At 64.5% G+C, this 27,561-nt stretch overlaps 2 protein-coding genes across 7 annotated transcripts in view; one reads left to right on the top strand and one right to left on the bottom strand.

Moving 5' to 3' along the window:
* Positions 1-8,537, top strand: part of SCAP (SREBF chaperone) — a 66,652-nt gene extending 58,115 nt beyond the window's left edge. For all 4 annotated transcript variants that reach the window (XM_072854917.1, XM_072854916.1, XM_072854915.1 and 1 more), the window contains 8 exons: positions 112-227; positions 373-943; positions 2,107-2,192; positions 2,712-2,794; positions 3,834-4,000; positions 4,893-4,973; positions 5,923-6,129; positions 6,551-8,537. In XM_072854917.1, the coding sequence (XP_072711018.1) occupies positions 112-227; positions 373-943; positions 2,107-2,192; positions 2,712-2,794; positions 3,834-4,000; positions 4,893-4,973; positions 5,923-6,129; positions 6,551-6,796 (1,557 nt within the window). In that variant the 3' untranslated portion in view covers positions 6,797-8,537. The remainder of the gene's footprint in view (positions 1-111; positions 228-372; positions 944-2,106; positions 2,193-2,711; positions 2,795-3,833; positions 4,001-4,892; positions 4,974-5,922; positions 6,130-6,550) is intronic.
* Positions 8,538-8,576: 39 nt separating this feature from the next.
* Positions 8,577-27,561, bottom strand: PTPN23 (protein tyrosine phosphatase non-receptor type 23). 3 transcript variants are annotated; one of them, XM_072854912.1, is made up of 25 exons: positions 27,427-27,561; positions 24,245-24,319; positions 22,877-23,004; positions 22,202-22,278; positions 21,087-21,136; positions 20,359-20,490; positions 19,823-19,903; positions 18,396-18,527; positions 18,136-18,183; positions 17,775-17,831; positions 17,090-17,148; positions 16,719-16,798; positions 16,365-16,479; positions 15,895-15,960; positions 15,341-15,486; positions 14,557-14,877; positions 13,971-14,125; positions 13,672-13,823; positions 13,207-13,386; positions 10,732-12,946; positions 10,289-10,396; positions 9,949-10,053; positions 9,711-9,849; positions 9,488-9,601; positions 8,577-9,404 (listed from the first exon to the last, which is right to left on the bottom strand). In XM_072854912.1, exons 1-25 carry the CDS (start codon positions 27,508-27,510, stop codon positions 8,716-8,718), a joined length of 5,508 nt encoding a protein of 1,835 aa, XP_072711013.1. In that variant the 5' UTR covers positions 27,511-27,561; the 3' UTR covers positions 8,577-8,715. The 3 variants fall into 3 exon arrangements, with proteins under 3 accessions (XP_072711013.1, XP_072711014.1, XP_072711015.1); XM_072854913.1 differs by having other exon boundaries at positions 8,740-9,404; positions 10,289-10,473; XM_072854914.1 differs by having other exon boundaries at positions 8,740-9,404; positions 10,289-10,470.

Raw genomic sequence — 27,561 nt, 5'->3', positions numbered from 1 at the left:
GACATAAAATTTATCACCTATATAGTTCCTCAGTCACACACAAGGTGATTGTCAGAATCCAGAGGCCTCGGTGGTGCTACGCGCTCAGCTGTGCTTGTTCTTCCTTCCCAGGACATCGAATGTCTGGCTAGTGATGGGATGCTGCTTGTCAGCTGCTGCCTGGTGGGCCAGATCCGTGTGTGGGATGCTCAGACTGGCGACTGCCTCACCGTTATTCCCAAACCGAGGTAAGTGGTGTCTGTCCCAAGTCATTCAACTGCGGGCAGCTCCCTGCGCAGTCACTGCTCAGCAGCTGGTGCAAACCCCGCTGTAAGAAATCAGAATCTCCGACAGTAGAGGTGGAAGGACTGAGCTTTTATTACTGTGTTTTAGGTTGCGAAGAGACAGCAGTGGCATCTTTGATTACCAGGAAAGCTGGGATCATAGTCCAGATGGCAAGAATGGTCTGGACGACTCTTTTGAGAACAGTCACCAGCTCAAAAGGATGCTCAGCCCTCCCCAGCCTCCGCTTTTCTGCGACCAGCCAGACCTCACGTCTCTCATTGATACAAACTTCTCCGAGCAGGTGAAGGTGGCCGAGTCAGAGACGCGGCTCCGTGCTGTCGGCAGTCGCCAGAAGGAGACTGGGTATGACTTCAGCAGCCTGGTTGGTAAAGTGTATGAAGAGCACAGCACCTCCAACTGCATGAACTTCGCTGGCCTCTCAGCCCCGCACGGACAGGCTGGCTTCTGCGCGGGGAGCGGCAGTCCCCGCTCCCTGGGCTGCGGGACTGAGGAGGGAGGCTGCAGCAGCCGCAGAAGGAGCCTGGGGGACGAGTCTTTTACGGGGTTTGACAAATCGTCACCGCTTCCTTCCTGGGGAGGAGACTTGGAGAGCTCTGTCTGGAGCCTGGACCTGCAAGGGAACCTGATTGTGGCTGGCCGGAGTAACGGGAAGCTGGAGGTGAGGAGCGAGGCTCACTGCCAGCCCAGGCACTGGGTCAGCTGCCAGCAGCTCTTTAAGACTGAAGAAGCTTAAAGATTGCCATGTCATTAAGTCATGTTACCGGTCAGTCATGAAATAAGGTAAAATTAATAGGACTTCTACAGGAATGATACAGGTTTTGAAGCAAATTTTAATCCGAAATTTAAATCTCCTCCAATGAGAAACTTTCAGAATTAGTTTAATTTTAATTTTCTTTTTGGAAATTAAGTCAGAATTTTTCCTTCAAGGTAAATGCAGGGGGTTTTTTAAACAAACACATTTTGAAATAGAATTTTTAATTATTTTTGACCTGTGCTCCATGTGGGCGGCTCTCATTCTTCCCAACAAAGACACAGGCAGGCCACTCCATTGTTTTCTGTGTCCTTTAAATATGCTTTTGAGCTCAGATACCTTGTCCTGAGCAGCTGCCTTGAGACACTGACTGAATTTTGCTGCTGAATCTTGTTTCCAGTCCACATCGCAATATTGCTTCAAAATCCGGAGCACTTCATGCTCGGAACAGGGCAGATGTGGGGCTGACCGGGAGCGAAGAGGGGTGCTGCAGAGCTGGGAACGGGGAGTGTGCAGCAGGAGCCCGTGCTGCTGCAGGGGGCGTGTGTGGTGCACTGGGGCTAGCGTTCATTGTGACCCCAGTGAGAAAGGCATGCAGATTGTGAAGTATTGGTTAAAATACCATTTATCGGCAGTAACGCAAGAAGGAAAAAGAGGATAGTGTGATCTTACGTTGCGGGGAGCCCCATGGCCCATTGGACAGACCTCCCGTCAGAGCACGGCACACCGTGTGGATCGTGTCCCTCGAGAGGTCGGCCGGCACTGTGGTCCTTAGAGCTCTTAGGAGATTTTCTTCGAAGAAAAGAATTCTATTCATTGTTTCTGCCGTCAAACAAAAGGATGTTCACTTGAGAACTTGCTGCTTCACTTTAAAGTAGATAGAGAGAAGGATATTGATGATTGTAATCAGCAGTGCCAAGTGGACACTTCCTACAGGCTCCTTCATTAAGATCAGACAGCTCAGGGGGCAGGGGATATATGCGGCACGGCACAGGTTAGCTGCTGCGTGGATCACCGACTCCTGGATCTGCGACGGTCAGGATCACAGCAGTAACCCTTTCTCCTTCCAGGTTTGGGACGCTATCGAGGGGACCCTCCGTAGCAGTAATGATGAAGGTCAATCTGGCATCACAGCGCTCGTCTTCCTGAACAACAGGTAATTGCGTTTGTGCTCGGTGATCTCCTGCGAGGGGAGGAGAACACGTGGTGTAAGCCAGGACCCCAGCCCTGGCCCTCCTGCTGTGGAGGTGGAACAGCTCCAGACGGCAGAGGCTCAGCTGGGAAGTCTCTTCCTTCCCACGCATCCACCTCTCAAGCTGGGCATGGTGGAGCGAGCTTCCCTGGGTCCAGGTCTGTGCCAGCAGCCACTTCTTCATACAGATACTCAGTCTTTCTCGTAGCTGAATATCCAGAATAATTCCGGGCTGGGAGATGGGGCCTTTGGGTCACTGGTTTCTGTGTGCTGTTATTCAAGAGGCACTGCCATCTGCCCGTTTATTCTGCGGTCTGATCTTAATATAATTTCCCAGCCCTCTTCCTGGCAATCAGGAGTGCCTCCTCACAGGGGGAGCCTGCGTGGTTTGTGCTCTGCCTCCGAAGGTGACTGCTCTCATGGCTTCTCACCCCGTGGGAGCGGGGAACGACCTCTCCTCATGTGCCTGTGTTTCTCCCTCAGGATCGTCGCTGCCCGGTTGAATGGCTCTTTAGATTTCTTTTCGCTAGAGACACACACATCCTTGAATCACCTGCAGTTCCGAGGTAAGCAAGCATCCGAGTGTGCACTGTTCTGAGCTCTGCCGAGCCTTTTCCTCTTCCCTTGCCTTCTTGCAGCCGACTCTTCCTCACACCCACTTCATCGGCTTTTGTAATAATGCTCTGCTCAAAACACCCTGTGCTGCAGAATGCTGAACCAGCTGCTGTGGAGAGGTGAGGAATACTTTGGGAGTTCCCTATGCAGGGAAAGCGTCTCGAGGGCTGGTTACTCCAGTGCGTAGGTCTGGAGGCCGAGACGTGTTCCAGGGTCAGCTCTGCCCCGTAACTCTTTCCTCTCCCACTTCTCACTAGTTTTCTCCTTCAGCAAGGTCTGTTCTCACGTGTTTGCACACCACGTAGCCCCGCACAACCACGATACAGCTCGGGGCCTCAGCACAACCACGACACACTGTGCCACTTCTTCATACAGATACTCGGTCTTCATAGTAGCTGAATATCCAGAATACTACTAGTCTGTGGTGGTAACTGGTTTGCAGCGCAGTGGCTCCTTTGGTTCTGGAGTGGCCTGGAGGGGAGAGAAGCCCTGGCCTTACTCCGGGAGAATGGTTGCATTCCTGGGGGCATGCCCTGGGATCCGCCAGCTGTAGATCTGGAAGTGGAGCAGGCTCTGCAGGAGAGGACTGGCTGTGGAAACGATATTTCCCCGTAGGGCACAGAGAGTCTTGTGCCCAGCTGTCTGTCCTGCCTCTCTGACCAGGGTAACCACCGTGCTCTTGGGCTTCAGGGACCTCAGTCTTGCACAAGACTTGCTGCGTAGGGGCTGCTGATCTGTAGAAGGCAGTTCTGCTGCTGAGGACCCTGTTGGAGACCCTCACTCCAGTTGTTCATGAGCGCTGAGCAGCTGTAGCTTCTGTTGGTGTCAGCCAGAGTGCCAAGTGTTCGGCTCTTTGAAGGAGCGGGTTCAGATTCCTTAAAGTTCAGCATCCAGGCACCCCTGATATCACACCGTTTCCGGGTGATATTAGTCTTGGAGCGCAAGGCTGCGTCTGCTGCACTGAGGACTTACCTGTGTGTCTCGCCACAGGAGCCCCGAGCAGAAGCAGCATCCCGTCCTCCCCCGTGTTCAGCAGCAGCGACGTCATCATGTGTCAGCTCACCCACACCGTGTCCTGCGCCCACCAGAAGCCGATCACGGCGCTGAAGGCTGCGGCTGGACGGCTGGTCACTGGCAGCCAGGACCACACTCTGCGAGTAAGGCTTCCTCGGCTGCAGTCCGGGGCTGCTGCTGCCCTGTAAGCGGTGGGGTGTGGGTGCTTATCCGTCCTGTGGACGTTGTGGGACGTGAGCTTGTCTCGTATGTGGGCGGGGGGCAAAGCTGACGTGTGTACATGCGCAAAGGTAGATGGGTGTTCGGGGCGGTGTGGTTGGAGTCCAATCCAGTGCATTTCTGAAGCTCCCCGTGTTATATTCGTCTGCCTGGATGGGGCTCCTCGGTGGAGTTAGGACACCCCTGTGAGAGGTATCTTACTAAACAGAGTGTGAGATCCTCTTGCCTTAGGGCTGGGTGACTTCATGCATGGCAAGGTGTGGGTTCTGGGGTACCCCCTGAATAGTCATAGAATTGTTTAGGTTGGAAAAGACCTTTGAGATCGTTGAGTCCAACCGTTAACCCAGCGCTGCCAAGCCCACCACTAAACCATGTCCCCGAGCACCACGTCCACACGGCTTTTAAATACCTCCAGGGACGGGGACTCCACCACTTCCCTGGGCAGCCTGTGCCAGTGCTTGGCAACCCTTTTGGTGAAGAAATTGTTCCTAATATCCAATTAATTAATTAATCAATCCAAGCCTTCTCCTTGTCCCTTCCAGCAGCAGCTGGCCCCTTCAGCCATGCACGTCGCTTCCCTGCCCTGTCACTGCCCGACAGGCATTACCCTCTTCCCCTCTCCTCGGCAGCAGCAGCCAGTGCCCTCACTATCCTGAATCGCCGACAGGCTCTGACTCTGCCGTGGGAGGGGGACGACAGTAAGGAAGATAAAGTGAGGTCTGCTGCTTCATTAGCAAGAGCGATAAGGCTGAGGTAGTACCGTTCTGCAGCACGGCTGCCCCGCGGACACTCACATCTGCCTCTTCTGCCCTGCAGGTGTTTCGGCTAGAAGACTCGTGCTGTTTGTTCACGCTGCAGGGTCACTCAGGAGCAATCACGGCTGTGTACATCGATCAGGTAAGGTGCAGTTGGCTCTGCACCGAGAAGAACGTCCTTTATCTAAGGCTGCTGAGCCACTGGTTCAGCCAGAGGGACCCGGCTGGGACCCTCTTCTGGTTGGCACACGGAGAAGTGGATGTGTGCTTCTCTGAGGGCGCAAAGGGTTCGCTGGCCGCTGTAACGGCGTGCTCAGCGTGTGCCTGACAAGCTGAACCACTATTTTCCCATCCAGCTAACTGCGAGCTCAGCAATCCCTTCCCCCGGAGGTGGTTTGTCTCCCTGCCCTGTTTGGAGCAGGAAACCCCATTCCCGCTCTACCCCTGCTGCCGGGTCAGCCGTTCTGAACCGCAGCTCTGAAGCCAGGGAGCCCTCTGACGGCAGAGCCGGGAGCAGGGGCTGAAACTGGCCCAGGAAATGCTCCCTGCCCTGAGAATGTCTGCCCGCCTGGGGACCGGCTGTCTCCCGAGAGAGGCGGCGGAGGCTTAGCTGAGCTGATGCACAGCCTGCGCTGCCAGGGCTGGAGAGGCGAGCAAGGCTAACTACAGGGCCTGGCAGAGCGTGCCCTGCTCGCCAGCGAGCTCCCAGGGAGGCTTCGCCTACCAGCTCCCCTTGGAAAGGAGGAGAGCCACACCTGCGCGCCTTACAGCTCCGTTTAAATGAATTCAGGTTTCTCTGCAGCTGGGAGTCCTGGTGGGCTTGGGGTTTTGTTACCTCCAGCATGCTCGAATGCAGGTGCACAGGCAGGGAGGACACCGAGCTGGCAGTTGGGCTTTCTGTCCCGCATTCCTGCGGCCTCCTACAGCCTGGGCGTGCGCCCGGAGCGCTGCAAGCGCTTGCCTACGGAATTGGCCTGTGTGCTCAGCGGCTTCCCGTGTCCGTGGCACTGCGAAGCCCCGGGGTGCGACGGAACGGGCACTGTCTGCCGCCCGCTGAGGTTCCTGACCTGGTTCTGCCCGTGTCCTTGCAGACGATGGTGCTAGCAAGCGGAGGCCAGGACGGTGCCATCTGCCTTTGGGATGTGCTGACGGGGAGCAAGGTCAGCCACATGTACGCCCACCGAGGGGACGTCACGTCCCTCACCTGCACAACGTCCTGCGTCATCAGCAGCGGCTTGGACGATGTGATCAGCATCTGGGACCGCAGCTCGGGGATCAAGCTCTATTCTATCCAGCAGGTTGGTAGCTGGGGAGCAGCCAGGGAAAGCTTAAGGGTGCTTCTCTGCTTTTCTGGACCCCACCAAACCCCGCAGACCACCTCTGCTGGGCTTGTAGCTTGAAGGGAATCTCTGAGCTCCACGTGCTTTGGAAAACTTCCCTGTTAGTAAATACAATGCGCAAGAGCTCAGAAAAGACCGAATCTGTTGCTTGGCCAGACTGCGCTGTCCCGGCTGCAAGGCTCTGCGGCCCCATTCCAGCACGTGTGCGCCCACGGGGCCAGGCTGGCAGAGGGGCTGCGCCTAAACGGCCTCTTCCCAGCCACGGCGAGGGCTGGCCGCAGAAGCGGCGTGGGCAGGCTGCTGCCCTCCCTCGCGGAGGAGCTCCTGCTCGGAGGCCTGCCGTGGGCTTGGCTCGCTGATGTGCTCTCGTTCCACGCAGGAGATGGGCTGCGGTGCCAGCCTGGGCGTGATCTCCGACAACCTGCTGGTGACAGGAGGCCAGGGCTGCGTCTCCTTCTGGGACATCGGCTACGGCGACCTGCTCCAGACCGTCTACCTGGGGAAGAGCAACGAGTCGCAGCCCGCGCGGCAGATCCTCGTGCTGGAGAACGCCGCCATCGTCTGCAACTTCGGGAGCGAGCTCAGCCTGGTCTACGTGCCCTCGGTGCTGGAGAAATTGGACTGAGGAGGAGGAGGGGCAGGCGCTGGAGCCTGGGTGGAGCGAGGCAGGTGGGACGGGGCGCCCGGGCCCCTGCCGGAGCTGAGGGCAGCGTAGGCAGAGGAAGGGTGGGCTGTGGGCAGCGCCGCGCTGCTGCCCGCGGCTGAGGGGACGGGGACAACCAGCTCCGTCGCTCGGTCCGTGCCTCTGTCGCCTTCCCTCCTCGTAAACTGGACTCTTGTCACCCAACGGTCTGCAGGGCCCCAGCCCTCCTCTTCTCCACGGTTCCTGCATCTTCTGCACGGTCGCCGGGGCTCCCCAGAGGCGCGCGTGGTCCCGGGGCTGGTGCGGAGGGACACGCGGGGGCTGCGGGGACGGAGCGCCCGAGGCGCTGAGCTCCGCTCCGGCACCCTGCTCGGGATGGGACAGGAGACGGGGACAGCGTGTGGTGCTGGCGGCTCCCCGGCGAGACCGAAGGACGGCAGCGGGTGCGGGAGCGCAGCACAGAGCGCGGCAGTCTTGACGCCTGTCTCGGCAGGTTCCAGCTTGTTCGCAGCCCCGGAGGCAGCGGGGCTCTGCCCGCTCCCAGCCCGCCTTTGCAGGAGGCTCTGCAGCGGCCCTGCCAGCCCAGCGCCTGCTCCCGGGGCACGGCGAACAGCCCGGCGCACCCGGCCTGGCCCGGGAGCGGCTGCGAGTGCGAGCCCCAGGCCGGAGAGGAGCGGCCGGGGGCCGCCGGCCCTCGGGGAGCCCCTGGCACCACCGGGAAGGACGGGGCTGGCCCTCCCTGGGCACTTGGCTTGGCCTCCACGTGCCTTAGAGCGCGGGCAGGGCCCCAGCCCGCCCGGCTCGGGGCCGGCCCTGCCCCGTGTGGGCTCTGTGCTGCAGCAGTCCCTGCCCTATTTATTTATGTGCTGTATATATTTATTTATTATGGCAGGAGAGCGCGGGAGCAGCAGCCCGGCAGCGCCCACGCCGGCGCGCCCACCCTCGCTCCACCAAGCCACCATGGCAGAGCCGCCCCGGGGCTCGGCCCCCGCTGCCGCACGGTCCTGGCACGGGACCCGCTCCCGCGCGCAGCCGCCCTTCCCGGCTTTCTCCTTCGCCCGGTTTGCAGCAATAGCACCTTCCTCCTCCTCCTCCTCCTCCTCCTCTTCCCGCTGCGGGGCCAGAGGAGGCTTCTCTCAGGTTGGGAGCGGGCAGGCAGCCCTTGCCCCATCCTCCCTGCAGCAACTGGGGAGAAACCCCCTTGGGGCAGGGGGAGCTGGCCCGACTGACGCCGGGCGAGCTGGGAGGGCTCGGGGCCGCAGTGGGACCCAAGTGCCCGGCCCTGGGCTGGCAGCACCCCCGGGCACGGGGCTTCTCACCCGCGTGCTGGGGGCTCAGCTCCCCTCCCCGATTGCACTACAGGCCCCGCTCCAGCCCCGTGCAGCGAGGGACGAGCCTCGAGTTCCCATCCCGGAGCCGGGGCCGAACCCTTCCGCTAACGCTCCCTTCCCTCAAGTAAACGCCGATGACGTCTGTTAATCGAATCCTGGTGATTGTAGAGGCAGCGCCGTGCCGGCCCCGGAGCACGGCCGGGGGGGGCCCCACGGCCCGGGCGCTCCCCGGGGAGCCCCGGCCCCTGCCCGCAGCCTGGCTCCCCTCCGCACGGCGCCGCGGGTGGCCTTAGCCCAGCTGTACGCTTTGTACTGTACAGGGGACGCTTTTTGTACCAGATCGTGTTTTATAACGTGTATGAGGACACCGCCATTAAACGGAACTAACCCGAGCGTGGCTGCGCCGCTGCCAGACCCCTCCTGAACCCACCGCCCGGGACCCCCGGGCCAAGGGCAGGGCAGGGAGCCGGGGGCCCAGCACGGCTGCAGATCAAACTCGCTTTATTTTAGTAGCAAAGAGCTGAAAAAGTCAGTTCTAATTGGAGTCAGAGAACCTGGCGGCCACCAATGTTACACCTGTACAAAGCAGAGGGACCGGGGGGCGTAGGGGAAGGCAGACCCCCGCCCCTGCTCCCCCCCTCGGGGTACGCAGCCGCCGGGGGAGCGGGCAGGGGCCCAGGGCTGTAGTGCTGGGTCTGGGGGGAGCCGGGGGGACCCCGCCGCCCCCCTCACGTCTTGTTGAGCGTCCAGAGGGGGTCGAGCATGCTGAGGGGGTCGTCGCTGGGCCGGGGCCCCCGCAGGCCCTCGCCCGTCTGCGCCTGCAGGAAGTTCTGCTTGTTCATCCGCTGCTTGCCCTTGAGGGAGGCGTCCAGGGTGAAGGCCTCGGGCGTGAGGGAGGCCAGCAGCTCCAGCGAGGAGGAGGAGGGGGCGGCGGCGGGGGCTGCCGGCTGCCCCCCGGGGGCCTCGGGGCTCTCCACCACATGGTTGCTGCTCTCGGTGTCGCCGGGTGGCTCGGGGACGGGTGAGGGCGGCTCGGGGACGGGGGCGCCGACACCGTCCATCACGCCGTCGGGCAGCACCGCCAGCGGCTCCGCGTCCGCGGCATCTGGCGGGGGGGCAGGATCCGGCACCCAGCTCCCCCCGGGCTCCCCGCCGGCCCCCGCCGGCTTGATGCTCAGCTTGGCGATGGTGGCCTGGATGGAGCTGATGGGCATGTCCCCCCCCAGGACCAGGTCCTGGGGGTCCTGGTGGAAGTAGAGCTGCGGGAGAGAGGCCCCGTGAGCCCCGGGGGCAGCGGAGCCCCCCAGCACCCCCCCAGGCACCCCCCCCACGCCGCACCCACCTTGGGGGAGGCACTGTTGGTGGCCTTGGGGACGGCGGGGGCACCCACGCCGTGGCGGTGCAGCACCTGCTCGGCGTGCAGCAGGACGGCCTCGTAGCAGAACTTGAGGTGGAGCTGCAGGGGGGGAGGAGGAGGAGGAGGAGGAAGGCAGCAGGGTGAGACCCCCGGCAGCAGCCCCACAGCCCCGGGGCGGGGGGGGGACAGCAGCCCCCAGCCCCACTACCTTCTCCTGCAGCATGTGCTTGCGCTGCTGCCGCATCCGCTTCACCAGCTGGGCCAAGTCGGGGATGCCGTTGCCGGCCTCCAGCTCCTGCGTGGCCGCGTAGAGCAGGCAGAAGGCCCCGGTGCGGCCCACGCCGGAGCTGCCGAGAGACCGGGGGGGGGAGAGGGCTGTGACAGAGCCGAGGGGTGGGGGGCACCCCACAGCCCCGGCCCCGCCAGACCCCCCCGGCCCTGCTCACCTGCAGTGCACGACGACGGGGGTGTGGAGCGGGCGCTGGTGCAGGTAGTGGCCGTGCACCTCCTGGATGAAGCGGAGGAGGCTCCCCTTGCTGTCGGGCAGGCCCCTGGGGGGGACACGCACTCACTGGGGTGGGGGGTCCCGCTCAACCCCCCCAGGACGGGTCAGCGCTGCCCCAAGCACCCTCCCCACGCCGGGGCCAGACCCTGAGGTCCCCTCCCGGCAGAGACGGAGCAGCTCAGGGGGGCTGTGGGGCTGCGGCCGGACCCCCCCCCCCCTCCCCAGCCGCAGCAGGACCCCCTGCCACCCCCCCCGCGCCGTGTCTCCCCCCCGTGCCATACAGCTCCGGCCAGGAGGTGAACTGGAGGTGGATGACGGTGCGCTTGAGGCTCTGGTCGCGGTACTGCAGCGTGATCATCCTCTCCACGTGGGTGGGGGTGACCTTCAGGCTGGTGAGGATGAGGGTGATGGGTCCCTGCACCACGGGCTGGCCCCGCTCCGGGGGGAAGTACCGCAGCACCTTCTGCTGCGGGGAGGGAGGGGGCCGCCCCGTCAGGAGCGGTGCCCCCGGCAGCCCCGTAACGCCCCACCCGGGGCGACCGCCACCCCGTGGGGCTGCCGTGGGACCCCCGTCCCTCCCTGGCCCCCGTCAGGGCCTGGAGCTGCCGCACGGTGACAGCGGCGCACGAGGAGGGGCGAGGGATCCCACGGTCGCGTCCCTCGGGGCCGCGGCGAGCCCTGCCCCAGGCAGCTCTGCGAGCCGCGCGCCCGGGGAAGGGTCTACCTTGTCCAGCTCCTGCTCCGACACCAGCATGACGACGACGGAGACCTTCTGCTCGTAGATCATCAGCCAGAAGTCGGCGGCGGTGCCCAGCAGCGGGGCCTGGGTGGCGATGATGGTGGGGCAGTACGGCGAGAGGTCCTCCACCCTGCTGGCGTTGATGTAGTCGTCCTTGCCCGAGCGGAGGACGACGCGGTTCCTGTCGTAGGGCATGATGTCCTGGTGCCGGTTCTTCATGGAGTAGCAGCGGGCGATGGCGATGGAGAGCTGCCGGGCGTCCCGCTCCTGGGCGTCCTGCAGCTCCTTCCAGACGGCGTCCAGCTCGGTGGTGCCGCCGGGCCCCGGGCGCTCCAGCCGCTCCACCAGCCCGCGGAAGCGGTCGAGCTCCGCCAGCAGCCGCAGGACTCGCTCCGGCTTCTCGTAGGGATCGTTCTCGATCAGCTGCACCGCCTTGGGCTTCTGCCCTTCCTTGGCGTCCGCCTTGGTGGGCTGCAGCAGGGGCTGCCCGACGGCCGCCTTGGAGCCGCCGTGCTGGCTCTCGGGGCTGGAGGACAGGAGGTCGTCGGTGGAGGAGCTCTGCCGCTGGAAGGGGGCCTCGCCGGGGCCCTGGGGGAGCGGGGCCGTGCCCGGCGTCAGCGAGGGCGGGGGTCTCTGCGGCAGGCTGCCGGAGCCGGGCACCAGCACCGGGGGCTGCATGGGCAGGGCCGGCTGCGGGGAGGGGGCCGGGGAGGGGACGAGGGGGCCCTGGACCACCGCCGCGGCCTGCATCTGGCCCAGGCCGGGGCCGGGAGAGGGGGCGACCTGGCCGGCGGGGGCAGGCGGCGTGGGGCCGCGGTGGGCCACGGCGCCGGGGGGCACCTGGCTGCCGGGGGGAGCGGGGCTGGGGCAGAAGGGCAGCGCAGGGGAGCCGGCGGGCACCGGCTGCAGCCCCCCCAGCGCGGCGTGCAGGGGCTGGGGGCCGCTCTGGCCGGGGGCCCTGGGGAAGGGCAGGGCCCCCGCGTGCGGGGCGAGCCCCTGCGGGGGCAGCTTCTCCTGCCCCGGGAGCTGGTAGAGCTGCGGTGGCAGGGGGGGCTGCCCCCCGGGGCCGGCGAAGGGCTGCTGGGCAAACGGGGCCTGGGGCGGCAGCGGGGGCCGGGCGGGCGGCTGGAAGGGCAGGGGGACCTGGGCTCTCCCCGGGGGCAGAAAGGGGGCCGGGGGGAACTGCTGGGGGCCCTGGGCCCGAGCGGGCGCCTCCACGCCGGGCTGGAGCTGCGCCGCGGGGGCGAAGGCCTGGGGGTGCTGCCCGGGAGGGAACGGGTGCCGAGCCGGCTGCCCGAAGGGCTGCAGCCCCCCCTGGGCATAGGGGAAGGGGGCAGGGGGCTCCCCCGGGCGCTGCGGGGCCAGGAAGGGGCCCGGGGGCACGGCCGGCCCCTGGCCGGGGAGCCGCAGGGGAGCGGCGCAGCTGGAGATGGGGGCCTGGACGCTGTCCACCGTGGTGGTGGCCGGCCGGGCGCCCAGGGCCGGCTCGGGGCCGCCCGCCGGTGGCTGGGCACCCACGGGGGCCGGCCCCAGGGCGGGGGGTCCGAGCACGGGCACCCCGGGCTGGCCCAGGCCGTAGGAGGCAGCGGGAGCGGGAGCAGAGCCGGGCAGGGGGCCGTGCTGCGGGGACGAACGCGGGGGAAGCGCGTGGGCCCCCGCGTAGCCGGGCTGCACCGGGCCTCGCAGCAGCGGGGCGGCCGGGAAGAGCTGGGGGGCAGTGGCCGGGGCCGAGCAGGGGGGGGGCCCGGCCGGCTGCGGGGCGGAGGGCTGCAGGAGCTGCACCGGAGCCCCCCCGCCGGGGGGAAAGGGGCCCGGTGCCGAGGTGGGTGCCGCCGGCAGCCGGTAGTGCCCGGGGAGGGCCGGGGGGGCCGGGAAGCGGGCCGGGGCGAAGGGCTGCAGCGGGGCGCTGGCCAGCCTGGCCGCGGGCAGGAAGGGCTCGGGGCTGGGGGGCCGCAGCCCAGCGGCCAGGCCCGGGTTGAGGGCGAGGGTGGCCAGCGCGGGGGGCGGCAAGCGGGCCAGGTGCCCGGCCAGCACGTCGGGCGGCAGGCTGCGCAGCTCCTCCGGCAGCTCCGACAGCACCAGGGAGCCCAGCGGCGGCAGGCTGCCGGCGTCCGGCGCCCCGGCTTCCAGCTCCGGCAGCTTCTTCTGCAGGGCGGGTTTGGGGGCCGTGGGCCGAGGGGGCGGCTGCTTCTTCATCTCCCTGCCGGGCGGCAGCGGGGTCACCCGGGGCTGCCGGCCCCAAGCAAGCCCAGGCGGGTGCTGCCCACCTCCCCCCGGGGCACAGGGAGCCGCCGCGCCGAAGCCAAACCCTCCAGCCGCAGCCCAGATCACCCAGCAGCACCCAAAGGCGCTTCCCCCCTCCCGGAGGGCGTCGCGCCGCGCTGCGAGCAGGGGCTGGGACCCCAGCGCCGGCTTTACGCCCCCTCCAGCCCACGCGTGCGTCGCCACGGCCCCACCTACTTCTCCAAGATCTGCTGCCTGTTGGCCTCGGCGGCTTGGCAGGCAGCCCGGGCCTTCTCCAGCAGTTTGGCGGCTTTCCCCTCCAGGTCAGTGTAGAAGTCCTTCCCCTCCTGCGATTTCTTCATCAGGTCCTCGTAGGCTTCGTAGGAGGCCACCAAGGTCTGAACGGTGGTGTTCCACCTGGGGAGAGCAGGCGGAGGGGCTGAGCAGGGACGTAACGCCAGGCCACAGCTGGGTGTCCCTGCTCCTGGGACCGGGGGAACCCAACCAGCGCCCACCTGGGACGGACGCCGGGTGCAGGACAAACAGCCGGCAGGGGGGCATGACAAGGGACAGGCTAGAGAAGCCGGCAGTGACCCCACGCCTCTCCCTGGGGTGGGAGAGGGCTGTTCCCATGCACCCAGAGCCCACCGGGCAATACCCTTCCCCCTGCCCCGACCCCGGCCAGCCCCGCACACCACTCACTTGTGCTCCACCTCGGCCAGGGCCTTGCGCACAGCCGCGTATTTCACATTGGCGTCCGTCAGGGCCTTCAGGACGTTCTCCTGGGCAGCCAGGTTCTGCTCCAGGTAGACCTTGATCTGGTCGTACTTCTTCAGCTGCTCCTCAAAGAGTTTCTGCCGAGAGAGGGGAGGATCTGAGGGGCCGCAGGCGGCCGGGGAGGCTCAGGGGCAGGTTGGGACGGAGCAGAGCTCTTGCTGCAGCGCTGACCGGGACGGGGGGGACACGAAGGGGCTTCCCCAAACGCGGCGGCTGGCACCCACCTTCATCTCGGAGCGGTCGGTGGTGACCAGCGAGGTGGTGATATCGTCCTTCTGGATCATCTCGCGCAGCTGCTGCTCCAGGGACGCGCGCTGGTCCCTCATCTCCTGCACCTTGCCCAGGATTCGCTTCAGGTTCTGCAGCACCTGCTTGTCGTCTGGGGGACGGGGAGGGCTGAGCGGCCGCGCAGGACCCCACCGAGCCCCGGCGCAGCCTCCCCGGCCCGAGCCCGCTCACGGGACGTGCCGCAGCCAAGGGGAGGGAGCCGCGGGGGTAAGCAGCCAGCCCGCGGCTTGTCCCGGCACACCGGCGGTAAAGCCAGGCATTTGCCGGGGCAGTAACCAGGTCTCTGCCCCCTCTGTCCCCGCACCAGGATCCCATTTTGCACGTTTTTCAGGGGGAAAAGCCCCCAGCCTGGCTCACAACGGACCACGCAGCCGGCCGATGCCAACGCGGCGCAGGCCCGGGCACCGGGCGAGACGAGGGGAGCCCCGGAGAGGCGGGAGGGGGAAGCAGAGCTGGGGTGCGGCCGGGAGGCCGGGCCGGCCGCGAGCACGGCCAGTCCCCCCAGGGTGCAGCACCGCTCACCTTCGGTCAAGGCGGGCGAGGGCAGCGCGGCCCGGACCTGCTCCAGCGGCCCGCTGAGCAGGCGGAGGTTGCCGATGTGCAGGTTCATGGCTTTGTGGAGCTCGGTGTTGGTGAAGCTGGCCTTCTCGTGCACCTCCATGTACTTGGAGCACTCCTTGCTGACCTCGGCCAGCCCCGGGGACGGCGGCGGAGGGGACCCCTGGGACGGCGGGACCTTCCCAAGCAGCTCCTGCAGCTTCCGCTCCTGAGCCTCGTCCTCCTCGAGGAGGTCTCGGATCTCCTTCAGAGAAGCCTCCACGTCGGTGAAGACCCCGGAGAGCACTGGAGGGGAGAGACACGGAGGATGGCAAAGGGCCGAACCACCGCCTGCTCCAAGCTCTCCTGGCCCCCGCCTGCTCCAAGCCTGGCATCGACACAGCAGCCTGAAGAATAAATCTGGCTGTGGGCGACCAGAGAAGGCAAGGACATCGCAGCCCAAGCACCTGGGTGCTGGGTTCAGGGCTTGTTCACGCTGGGGAGACGCCCGCAACGGGCTCCAGGCAGCACCGACCCCCTTGGCTGCAGCCACCAGTGGGGCGACGGCTGGCCCGGCCTGCGAGGAAGCGGCATCCCCCACGACCGGCCAACAGGAAAAACGCTTTGGGGTTAAGGAATTTGTATCGGAAAAGAATTAGCGATCGGAGCGGCCGTTGCCAAGGCCCAGGCCCAGCCAGGGAGCAGCGTGCCTGTCCCCAGGGCCAGCCCAGACGTCCCCAGTCCCCCCCGTACGTCCCCGTGTCCTTACCCTGCATGGACTGGACGAGGTTCTTGACGGTGTCGGGGCGCACGCTGAGCGCGGCGCATTTCTCCATCAGGATGGGGGGGATGTGGCTGTACATGTCCAGGTTGTCCACGGTCTCGGGGTCCAGCTGCATGGAGTCCATGAACTGGCTGCAGGCGAGAGAACGAGCCCCTGAGCGGCAGCAGAGCCCCCCCAGTGAGCCAAGGGGAAGGGTTCCCCACCTCCCTGCAGGTGCCCCCCATCCCAAACCGCGGCCAGCTCGGGGCACAGTACTGCAGCATCGCCCCCGATGGCCCGAGCAAAGCTGCGGGGTGAATTTGGGGACCGGTCACTGGGACCGGAACCCACTGGGGGACGGGGTCTGCCCCAGGGCTGGGCAAACTGGGACTTGACCGTGCTCAGCGCGAGAGCGACAGGGATCAGGGATGTCTGCGTTCCTGTCGGCACCGGGGTGGGATACGCAGCGAGGGGATGATCGGGGCGCCCCTGTGCCGCTGCCTGGGTCTCCAGCGGGGAGGAATTGGCCAGGGCCCCATTCAGGTACAGCTCACACGTACTCCAGCACTTCGTTCTTGGCTTCGATCTTTGCCATCACGTCTCTCAGCAGTTTGGCTTTCTCCTCGCTATGACAGAGAAAAAAAAATAAAAAAAAAATCCTTTAGTGCTGCGACAGCAGTGGGAAAACCTCCGCTGAAAGTCACAGGTGCTCCAAGACCGGTGGGAATCGGCCGGAGCCTCATCCGTCCCCGGGCCTGCTGTCTGGGGCGCTTCGGGGCAGCAAGGACAGGAGCCAGACAGGAGGACGACTCAGGGACGTTGGTGGCTCCCCAAGGAAGCCACCGCAGCTGTTTTGGTCCCCTCCAGCTCCCTTCAGCCTGCAGAGAGGCTGAGCTGGGGCACGGGCTCCTCGTTGAGCTCGGTGCTGGAGGTCTGTGCCCCCAGTGCCGTGACCGCTGCGGCAGACGGCCGGCTGGGCTGTCCTGCTCCGGCAGAGCCGTGCCTGCCCGCGCCGCAGCCCGGGACGCACCTGTACAGGGAAGAGGCCTCGTGGGCAGCCATGGGCACCAGCTTGGCAAATATATCGGGGCCGGTGACAGCTGGATCCGTGGGGTTGACGGGGAGGGCCTTCACCAACGGGGCACCTGGGGGTGGAAGACACAACGCACGCCTGAAACCTCCAGGGGGAACTGATTATTCCCAAGACGGGTCCTCCCACTCAACAGCTTCAATTCCCGGAGGATCCCGGGAGAGCAAAGCATCACGGCGTGAAGCCCCGCTGCCCCCAGGAGTGCCAGAGCCCCACGGACCCACCGCGTGTCACTGTGTGTGTGTGTCCCTCTCCCATCAGGAGCTGGCAGGAGAGGGCACTGCCCGTCCTCACCTTTCACGGACTGCAGGGTGTCCAGCGCAGGCACAGCTTCGTGGTAGATGAAGTCATTGTCCTTTTTGGCCGAATTGTACCTAGAAACAAGAAGCGGTGACGCGTTGGCGAGGAGCAGACGGCACCCCCGGCTCCCTGAGCTTGCTCCCAGGGGGGTCAGGCCCTGGGTCTCTTGGGCTCGATCCAGGGAGAGCAAAGAGCAACTTCCACGGCAGCCGCACGTCCCGAGAGCCTCAGGCAGCACGGGGTGCTTGGCTTGGCGTGTCGGGGGACACCGGGGACACTCCCTGGGCTGCTCTGGCCACCAGGCATTTCTGACCCACAGAGAAGCAGGACGGTCACGTCCAGGGTTGCCCCGCACACGGACTCACTTGCCACCGATCACATCCATGGTGAATCTCAGGGCTTCCTGGACGGTTTCTGGCTGGCCCTGCAGAAATGAGACCACGTTAGCACAGGCAGGGAACGGGTATCACTGCCACAGCAGCCAACCGCAGCCCTGAGTGCTGTGGCCACAGCCCGAGCGTGCCCGGGAGCCAGCAGCAGCCTCGCCAGCCATCTCTCCTTGTGCCCCATAAAGGAACGGAGAGGCCTGCAGGCAGCCCTGAATCCTCCATGTCCCCGTTTCACACGCAGACCCTGCCACGGGGCCGTCCTCGGTTTCCCGAGCCCCGCAGCACCGACACCAGGGGCTCCGTGGGGAGCCCCCCAACGCGGCAGGGCTGCGTGCTGCAGACCCACGGCCCTTCTGGCGCTGCCCATGTGCTCCTGAAGGATTAAAACCAAACCGATCCCCCCTAAAGCCCTGGTAGACCAAGTGGCCAGGAGATACCAGAGCCTTGGGCTTGGCTGGATGTCCCAGAGGGAAGCGAAGTGATGCTTTGGGAAGCCAGCACAGGTTTGCCAACCCAGTCAACGGCAAAGAAAGCTTTTAAACTGACACCACCGGTTCTCATCTTCTCAGTCTGGCATCCCAGTGGATTGAGCCACTGCTCAGCACAGAAACTTTAAAAAAAAAAAAAACAATTACTGCTACCAGATGGAGCAGCAACGCACCTTTGCCAGCTTGATAGCTTCGTTGAGTTTATCCAGAGCGCTCTGGAAGTAGATGACCTGCAGAGAGACGGGGAATTAGAGGTACCAGGGTTGGCACAGAAGCAGGTGCCCTCGCTTTGCACAGGAACACCACCACCAGCCCCCAAGAGCTGCAGCTTCCTTCAGCGCAACGGGGCTTTCCAAGAACACCCGCAAACGCTTGCAGGAGGCAGGACGTGGTTGGTGACACACTCGTGTCCCCAGCGCTGCAGATACCCAGTGTCGCTAGCATGACAATCTCTTCCAGGACTCAACCCTCCCAGGGCAGGACCACAACCCAGAGCCCAGACTGGCCGAGATGGGCTGACATAGCTCTGCTTACCCTTTCCCCAAACTTCTGCTGCTCCTCGGCCTGTTTTCCCATGTGCAGCTGCAAGAAAACACGCATCAGAGCTCCTTAACTCAAGGGAAATCTTTGAAACGGGCAAGAAAACCCCACAGAGCAGCCAAAGCCCATTCGTCGGTCGCATTGCGGTGAGCACAGCTCCACGGCGGGCGTGAGCAGCCCAAGCTGGGGTGGGAGCAAAGGGTGGGGGGCCCCACCGCAGCCAAGCAGCCCCCCAGCTTGGTCTCCCCACTTACATGGGCCACAGCAGCAAAATAATAGATTTTCATTTGAACCAGCTTCTTCCAGTCCTTCTGGATCTTTCCCAGCAGCGAGGCCGTCTCCGAGTTTTCCAGCGCCCGGCAGGCCTCTTTGTAGTAATCCACCACCTACGGAGAGAGGGACGGGTGTTTGGAAAACCCCCAGAAAGCCAGGTCCCAGGTGGAACTGAGAGCAGCAAGAGAAAGGAGGATTCACCGGCACCAGCGTTCGTGCCTACGGCCTCAGGTCGCCCAGCCGGCACAGCGGAACGGCCGGAGGGGACCCTGCGGATGCGTTCCGGGTCAGAGCTAGGGACTAGTGACATCGCCATGACAGACCTAACCCCACACGGAGGGTTAGGATCATGGAAAGGTTTGGGTTGGAAGGGACCTTAAAGATCATCTGGTTCCAACCCCCTGCCGTGGGCAGGGACACCTTCCACTAGAGCAGGCTGCTGAAAGCCCCGTCCAACCTGGCCTTGAATGTTTCCAGGGAGGGGGCAGCCAGAAATTCTCTGGGCAACCTGTTCCCGTGCCTCACCACCCTCACAGTAAAGAATTTCTTCCTCATATCTAATCTAAATCTCCCCTCTTTTGGGTTAAAACTGTTACCACTTGTCCTGTCACTACGGTCCCTGATAGAGTCCCTCCCCATCTTTCCTGTAGCCCCCTTTAAGTACTGGAAGGCCGCAATAAGGTGTCTCCAGAGCCTCCTCCAGGCTGAACAGCCCCAGCTCTCTCAGCCTGTCCTCACAGCAGAGGTGTTCCACCCCTCTGAGCATTTTTGTGGCCTCCTCTGGACCCGCTCCAACAGCTCCGTGTCCTTCCTGTGCTGAGGACCCCCGAGCTGGACGCAGCACTGCAGGGGGGGTCTCACCAGAGCGGAGCAGAGGGGCAGAATCCCCTCCCTGGACCTGCTGGCCACGCTGTGGGCGATGCACCCAGGATGCGGTTGGCTTTCTGGGCTGCGAACGCACATCGCTGGGTCATGTCCAGCTTTTTGTCCACCAGTACCCCCCAGTCCCTCTGCGCAGGGCTGCTCTCAATCCCTTCATCCCCAGCCTGTATCAATACTGGGGGTTGCCCCCACCCACGTGCAGGACCCTGCGCTTGGCCTTGTTGAACCTCATGAGGTTCACACGGGCCCACCTCTCTCACCGGTCAAGGTCTCTCTGGACAGCATCCCTTCCCTCCTGAGGAACTTATGCTCTCCTTTGAGGAGCTGGTGGTTGTGCTCACAGCCCGAGGCAACTGCAGCACCCCGTACCACCGTTTGACTGCACTGACGCTGCGCTGGATCTGGGACGCCCTCCCCGAGCTCCCGCATGGCCCCGTGCAGCGGGAGCGGGGCTGCGTTGGGAACAGCAAGCGCCGAGGCAGAAGCAGCCCGAGTTCAGCACAGCAGAGATGGGCCAGGAGCTCACCTGGGCGCTGATCCGGGCCACGAGGAAACTCTTCCTGTTGTCCAACATGGACTTCTCCAGGAGACACTCCTGCGCCTGGCCCTGCCGAAGACAAGAGGGGAATACTCGGTTTCTCCTACGCCGTGGGACAACCCCTGCATCCAAGCCAGCGCCAGGCCCTGGCCCCGGCCGGACCCACCAGCTACAGCCCCTTTCTTGAGGGGCCAGCGGAGCACCGTAAACACCAGCCCCAAGAGATGTCCCCGGGCTGTTGGGGCAAGCAGAGCGGCACAGCGCCTTCCCTCTTCCCCCCAAAATCTCCTTCCCTCCCGTGGGAGGGAGCCCCTCTTGCCTACAGCAGCCCGGACCCCGCAGACAGCAACACCCCGTGGGGCACTGGGGTCCCGTCTCGCCCGGCTCCAAGCGTTTGCACTCCGCGAGGAGCACCCAGCCCTACGAACACCCCTCTCCGCGTCGAGCAGCAGCTGCCCTCGAGGTGTGCAAAGAGCCATCCCAGTGCGACCAGTGCCTCAGCAGAGGTAGAACCCAGTTCCTACCAGCATGAGGTTGATGTTGAGGTTGAGGATCTGGTGGCTCATGTCTACGCTGTAGGAGTGGGGGAAGTGATCCCGCAGGTACGTAAACGCCCCGGCAGCGCACTGGAAATGGGTGCAGGAAACCTTCATGCCCTGAGAGGACGGGAGAACACGCATCAGGCGTGCACAGCCCTCTCGCACGCGTGCCAAGCCAGCCGATGTCCGTAGGCACGTGAGGAATTCGTGGAGACTTGGCCAGGCTGGAGAAGCGGCAACCTCCTTTCACACGGCAGGGTTGGGGTGATAAACCCCAGCTCGGCAAGGGTTAGATGTTCCCCGCGCTGCTCGTGTCTCCTCCAAGAGCCCAAAAAGCAGCCGCCACAAGCCTGGAGCAAGTCCCTGGGACTCACAGGGCTCTACATGGCTCGGTGCTTTCCCCTGGCTGTGTCAGAGCTGGCCCTAGGTGCTGAGGGTGGGAGGAAGGTCAGCCCGGCCAGCAAGCAGGCAGAACCTTGCTGGAGCAGGACGGGCAATGACGGGGCAGGGAGGGACACAACCACGAGGGGGGTGGCCCCTCGTAACGCTCCACAGCGACACCGGGTCACAGCAGACATCCAGAGCTGGCGCCTGGCGTTGACATGCTTGTCACCACCCAGGTTACAGAGGAGAAGTCCTCGGTGCTACCGGCTCGTGGCTGTAAACCACACGGGAGAGAAAAGGCGTTGAGGGAGGACCCACGCGACTCTTACCTCCTCGGACACTCTCTTGTCCATGGCGCCCAGCATGGAGTGCAGCGCACCTGTGGAAAGAGGACGGTGGCTCAACGGGGCGAGCGCACCCTGCCAGTCCCCACTCACCGCTCCCGGAGATTGGGTGTCTCGTACCCAGAGAAGCCCAAAATCTGCGGCAAATCGGCCGCAGACACCCAGCAGCACCCAGCTGGCTCTCTGTGCCAGCAGGGAAGCGCAGCGCTCAGGACACCCATCTCAGAGGGCACCCGCGTGCTGCAGTGCCCCGTGAAAAGACTGCACACGCAAGTCGTTCAGCACAGGGAAGTCCCAGGCTGGAAACGAACCCTAAATATTAGAAAGCGAGTATCTAACACCCTCCTGGTTTAACAGACGTGTTTTTACCAACTTCAGGGAGCAGCCACCTCTCGAAAGGGGCCTGGGCACCACATCCGCTCCTGCTGCGCAGCGTGTGGCCCTGCAGCGCGTGGCGTTTAAGCTAAACCTGCGCGTGGTCGGCCGGGAGAGCGTAGTCAGCTCCCGAGCAGCTGCAATGCCAGGGACGGGAGCGTTTTCAGCTGCATTAAGTGGCCAGGGGCTGAGCGTCAGCTTCCCTTTGGGGCTACCAAAAAAAAAAATCCCACTCTGGGGGATTGTCCACAGCTGGAGAGCAAGGGAGGGGGGACGAGTGTTAGATTTGATGCTTTTACACCCGTTTGCTGCTTTTGAGGTGGGACGCTGGATGAGCTGGACAAAGCCTGACCGTGCCAGAAAGGGCATTTGCAATGCTGCGACCCGAAGTCAGCCTCCCGGGCGCAACCTCTGACCGCGACGCAGGGCAGAGCACGACCAGGGCGCGCTCAGACCAGGAGGAAAGGAGACTTCTGACAAAAGCCGAAGTCAACCTCTCGTGCAACCCCGACACTGAGCACCCAGCCCCGCAGGCAGCACAGAGGAGGGGAAGAGGCACAACCAGGCTGAGCCACGGCTGCTCGTGGGACCAGGCGGGCCGTGCTGCTGCCTGGCCGCTCCGAGGAAAGCTGACACGGAGCTCAGAGCAAAGGCCGGGCAGAGAGGAGGGACATCCCTCGCACGCAGAGCGGATCACGAGGGCAGCCGGTCTCCCAGGCCCTTACCCAGGTTGTAGAGGATGCACGCCTGCTCGTATTTGATGTCCTCGTGCGTCACCGTCTTGCCTGAGAAGATCTCAGTCCTGCGAGGAGAAAAGCCTGGTTACCAGGTGCAGATGGAGGTTCTGGTGTTCCTGGGCACGGACCACGTGCCGGGAAAAGGATTTGTCACGAGACGCGCTCCCTCAGAGGTTCGGAGAAGGGGCCCTCCTGCCTGGCGTCACCCTGTGCATCAAATCAAGGCGCCGGAGGCGGTGGGAGCTGGTGGGACGGCGCGTCTCCACACGGTGGGCTCGTTTTGGCTTTGTAAGCACACAGACAGCCCGTTCACACACAGCCAAGCAACTCTGCCACCCCGGGGGACCTCAGCACTGTCACCTTGCACGGTGACGCTGTCCTGGCTCTGCCTCACGTCTCCTCAGAGCCAACTACCGCCTCGCGTTGCCTGATGGCTCAAGCTTAGACGTCCTGCCAGATCCCCGGGCCGGGATGCCATTTCCCGAGGGGTCCCCAGGACACCCCTGTGCCACCCAGGTACAGCCGACGGGCTTCGGGGAGGAGCGTATCGGATGCCGGTGAAGGACGTGCGCAGGGAAAGCACCCGCTGGGAGCCGATCCTCCCATCCGCGATGCCCGAGCCCCGTGCCGGAGAGAGGGTAAGGGGAAGAGGCTCCTCCTCACCATGCGATGGGGACCGCCGCCTCCTGCTCGGCGCCCATGGGGATGCGGCTCTGCAGGTAGTGGAGTTGGCCGAAGTACTTCCGCAGCGTGCTGCAGCCCTCGAAGTCCCTGGGGACGTTGACGGCGCTCTGGACGGGAGAGAGGAGGAGGAAGAGGCTGCCCCGGGGACAGGACCGCGCTCAGGGGTAACGCAGCAGGCAGGAACAGGAGCCTGCCTGATTTGTGGCGAGATCTGCAGGCAGGAGGGGACAGCCAGAGCCGGGCATCGGCCGGCTCCCCCGGGGTGAAGCGGCCCTGCAGGAAGGAGCAAGGCCTTACGGAAAACACCAGCTAGAAAAACAGGTTGGTTTGCCTAAAAATGAGACTGGAGGGAGCCGCTTTATGGATCCAGAGCAAGCGGTTTGGGGAGAAGAGTCTCTGCTCTCCCCGGCACAGGCTCCTAAGGGTGAAATAAACAGGAGGGGTTTGGGAGCGACTGACAAGGGGGTGTCCTGGACAGGGCACAGGACCCACTGCTACAGCAAAGCCGTGTTGGGAGAAGGAAGGGAAGAAGAGCAGGAGACCCCGGAAAGGTTTTCCAACCTCCCGCTTCAGGGTTAAGCCCGCGGGCAGAGGCCAGAGCTCCCCAGATCCCGGGCTGGGGGTGTTTAAGCAGCCCACCCACCTCCGTGCCTGCTGGAAGACCACCGCTGTGCTTTGGAGACGCTGGAGACCCCGGGGTGCCAGCACCACGAGTTACCCCAGCTCCGCCCTGCGCATCAGGCTTACCACAAAACCTACGGCGCGGCACAAACTGGCGCCGGTCCCGGCTCGGGGTGAGTCTCCAACTGTCTGCAGCCGGTTTTACCGCCTGTATCACAGCTCCCAGCTGCCCGGGGCCGAGGCTGTGTCTCTAACCTGCTCAGCAGCCCCCAGATTGATGACCCCAGTGACTAACACAACTATTTGGGTTCCGTAGCTGAGAGCAAAGGGCTGATTTATTCCCTGCAAAGACCGCAAGCACCAGCCCGACCGGACAAAGCGATTTCTTCCACCCAACAGGGAACTTGTGTTCAACACAAAACCCCCCAAATTCAGGGAAGCGGATACAGCAGAGCCCTAACGCCCAACCCTGCACACTCCTTGGGAAGCCTGAATCATCTGGGGAGCCCAGGACGCAGCCCGGCTACCGAAAGCCTCGTCCGTGGGTCACTGGTGAGGAAGAGGAGCAGCCGAGGCAGCGCTCCAGCACAGCTGCTGGTCCAGGGGGGTGGTGGGAGCTGGTAGACGTGTCCTCGAGGACGGAGCGGGCGATGAACCAGCTCCCCCGGTTCGGCTCCGGCAGGTCTCGCCGGGGCTGTGAGCGATTCGGGACGGAGCGCGGCTTACCTGCCGGAGCAGCTCCAGCTTCCGCAGCTCCTCGTTGTAGTTCTCCGGGTTCTCGCCATAGTTCTTCAGGACAAACTGGAGAGGGAAGAGAGGGGGTGAGAGACTGGCCCTGTCCGACACCCAGAGCCACCTTCCCAGCCCCGGAGCTACAACCGGCAGCTCTCCAGGGAAGGCCAGGAGAAGCCCCTGCGGCAGGTCTGGCAGCGTGAAGGGGCACACGCTGGCTCGGGGCCTTGCATCTCCTGGTTCGGAGCTTATTTGCCCTCCAAAACCTCCCAAATCTTGCCCAGCTCCTGTTGAACCTCAGCTTAAAGCAAAGCCAGGGCACAGGGTCCTGCAGAGACAACGTCAAGAGGCAAAGCCCTGGGGAGAGCCACCGATCCGGCACACGCCAGGAACCAACAGGGACCTCGGAGCCGAGGCAGAAAAGTTGGAATCGAGTGGCCGGGAGGTTCTGAGGAGTCACCAGCGAAGGGGACGGACCGAACTGAAGTCACTCCGGATTCACGCCCGATCCCCCTCTGTGCTTGGATGAAAGCAAAGCCCCTTGCCGACCGTCAGAGGGTGAATGTCGCACCGGCAGCTGGCCAGGAAGGCAGCTCACCACGGTGAGGCCGAAAGGGAAACCAAACGGGGCAGCACGTGCCTACGCGGAACAGCACGGCACCGTGGCCCCTGCCAGAGGCTCCTCAGTCGCCGTGGAGCGGAACTGGAGCCAGGGCTTGGCCAAAAATGCTCTGGCATCCCCGAGGAAGGCGCTCGGCGACGGGCTACGTCTCCCCACGGCCGTGGAGGGAGCTGCGGGGACCACGCTCCCCAAACCTGCCTCTAGCGAGGGTCTCGAGATCCCTCGGATCACGATGCTGTCGGCAAGCGTAGCGCTTCCCGACCGCAGGCAGCTCGGGATCCTCCAAGGGTCCGGGCAGGAATTAATCCAACCTTCCTGGCAGCCGCAGGGGAGAATCGGGGACCCGCAGCCCCACTCTGCCCTGGCTCAGGCAGGCACCGGGGGTTTGATCCACCCCAGGTCGAGGGAAGCTGGGGACACGTGAAGGGCTGCCCGCACCCTCTATCACTTAAGCTCAAGGTTAACGCAGCTCAGCGCTGGAGAAATGAGGGAAGTTTCCTCTCCTTCCTCTCTGTTTTGAGCAGGGTGCCAGGTTTCTATTCCCTGTCGCTTCTTGCGAGCCAGCAAAACAGAGCGTGTTTCCATCAAACATCCGCGGGGAAGCCTGGTTCACAAAACAGATTTCTACCTGCTGCCGTACACAAAAATTCCCTAAACAACCCATTTTTGATAAGCAACCATCCCTGGGACCCAGCTCGGACCTGGAGGCCACCGTCCCCTCTGCCGCAGCTCCCCGTGGGGTGCCGCCCCGAGGCCCACGGCACGGCCGGTTCCCCCGGCACTGGCAGGAAGGCACGGCAGGGCCGGAGCCACGCCGACGGTCGCCGCACCTTGTCCTAGCTGGCACGGCATGACTCAGCTCAGCGATCCCACGACACCTTCCTCCTGGCACAGGGACGTCCCCATCACGCTAACGCCGCTGCCGGGCTCTGACGGGATGCCAGCCCCCCTCGGCACCCCAAAAACCAGCAGGGCGGGAAGGAGGTGGTGGAACTAACGCAGGAGAAACACCCCCCCATCCTCCTTCCACATCAGTAAATCATGCTTTTCATCCGTGGGTGGCACTAGAAAACACCAGTCATAGGTGGAGCTTGTTTACAGCTGCTTAATTAAGTACTGCACCTCCCTTAAGCCATCGGTTCGGTCCCTGCTGGGGCGGCAAGAGCAGGTTGTGTCCCCCGCGGCCCTGGGTGGCCGCCGGGAAGGAAGGAGCCCGTCACCTCGCACCCACCGCACTCTCAACCTTCCTCCGACGGCACCGTGGAGGGGTCGGGGCTTTTAAGGGCCTGACGATCAGCCTGGGCTGTTGGCAGCGGGAGAACTAGCTCCCCCCTCCTCGGTTCCCCTTTTTACACGAGAGCGGAGGATCGACCATCGCCGACCCGGATCTCCTAACGACACCCGCCACGGCGTTAATAACGACCGCTGCCAGCGGAGGCCGGATCCGGCAGCGGGGCTCGGGGAAGGGCGGCTGCGGCGTCGGGAGCTGGGAGTCAGCACGGTCACATGCGGCGGGGACGGACTTGCCAACTCACCGCTCGCCCCCGAGGCGGCTGGGGAGGGCTCTGCCTGGGATGGGGAGCACTCCAGGGACTCCCCTCTCCCCAGACTCTGCCCCCCGCAGCACCGCGTTAGCGGGGACCCCCTGACCCCGGCCACTGAGGAAGGGCCCGCAGCCCCGCGGAAGCGGCAAACGAGCGGGGCCAAGGCGAGGGGGGGCTGACGGGGGCGCAGATGCGCTCGCGGCCTTGCTCCCGCCGTGTCACACAGGGCAGAGCCACCACAGGGTGACGAGCCACCGCAGGCCCAGCCGGCGTGCCTCACCCCCCTCCCTGCCCCGTCGCACCCAGGAGCCCCCCAGGGCCCTGCCTGACGCTGCCCCCCGCAGCCCTGCCCCATCTCCAGACACCCCCCCAACACCCTGACCCACAGCCCCCCCAGATATCCCCAGCTATAACTCCCTGCCCCACCAGGACACCCCCCCAAAATCACCAACACTCTGCGCTCCCCTTCCCTGCGCACCCCAAAGTCTCCCCACACCCCAAACACCCCCACCGAGTCCCCCACCTCCCCTGCCCCACACCCCACGCACTCCCCTCCCTCACAGATCCCAAACACCCTCCACAGAGCCCCTCTTCCCCCCAAGCACCCCTCCCTCACAGACCCCTCTCAAAGCACCCCTCCCTCACAGACCCCTCACAGCCCCCCCGAGCACCCCTCCCCCTCCCTCACAGACCCCAAAGACCCCTCACAGCCCCCCCAAGCACCCCTCCCCCTCCCTCACAGACCCCAAAGACCCCTCACAGACACCCCCGAGCACCCCCTCCCCCTCCCTCCCAGACCCCAAAGACCCCTCACAGACACCCCCCAGGCTCTCCTCTCCCTCACAGACCCCAAAGACCCCTCGCGGAGCCCCCTCCCCACCCCCAAGCACTCTCCTCCCTCACAGACGCCCTCCTCCCCTTCCCCACCCCCCAAGCACTCCCCTCCCTCACAGGCCCCGCCCGCCCCCCGGGCCCCTCGCAGGCCCCAGCCGCCCCTTCCCCGGCCCCACCTTCTTGACGGCGGCGTTGAAGGCGAACTCCCCGGCCTCCTTGAGGTCGAGCCAGATCATGGGCATGCGGGGCACGGCCTCCATCCCGGCCTGCGCCCGCCGGAACCGCCCGCCCGCCGGAACCGCGCGCGGGGC

This window comes from Ciconia boyciana, chromosome 2, assembly GCF_034638445.1.
Source record: "Ciconia boyciana chromosome 2, ASM3463844v1, whole genome shotgun sequence".
NCBI lineage: Eukaryota > Metazoa > Chordata > Aves > Ciconiiformes > Ciconiidae > Ciconia > Ciconia boyciana.
This window is presented reverse-complemented; position numbering and strand designations above follow the sequence as displayed.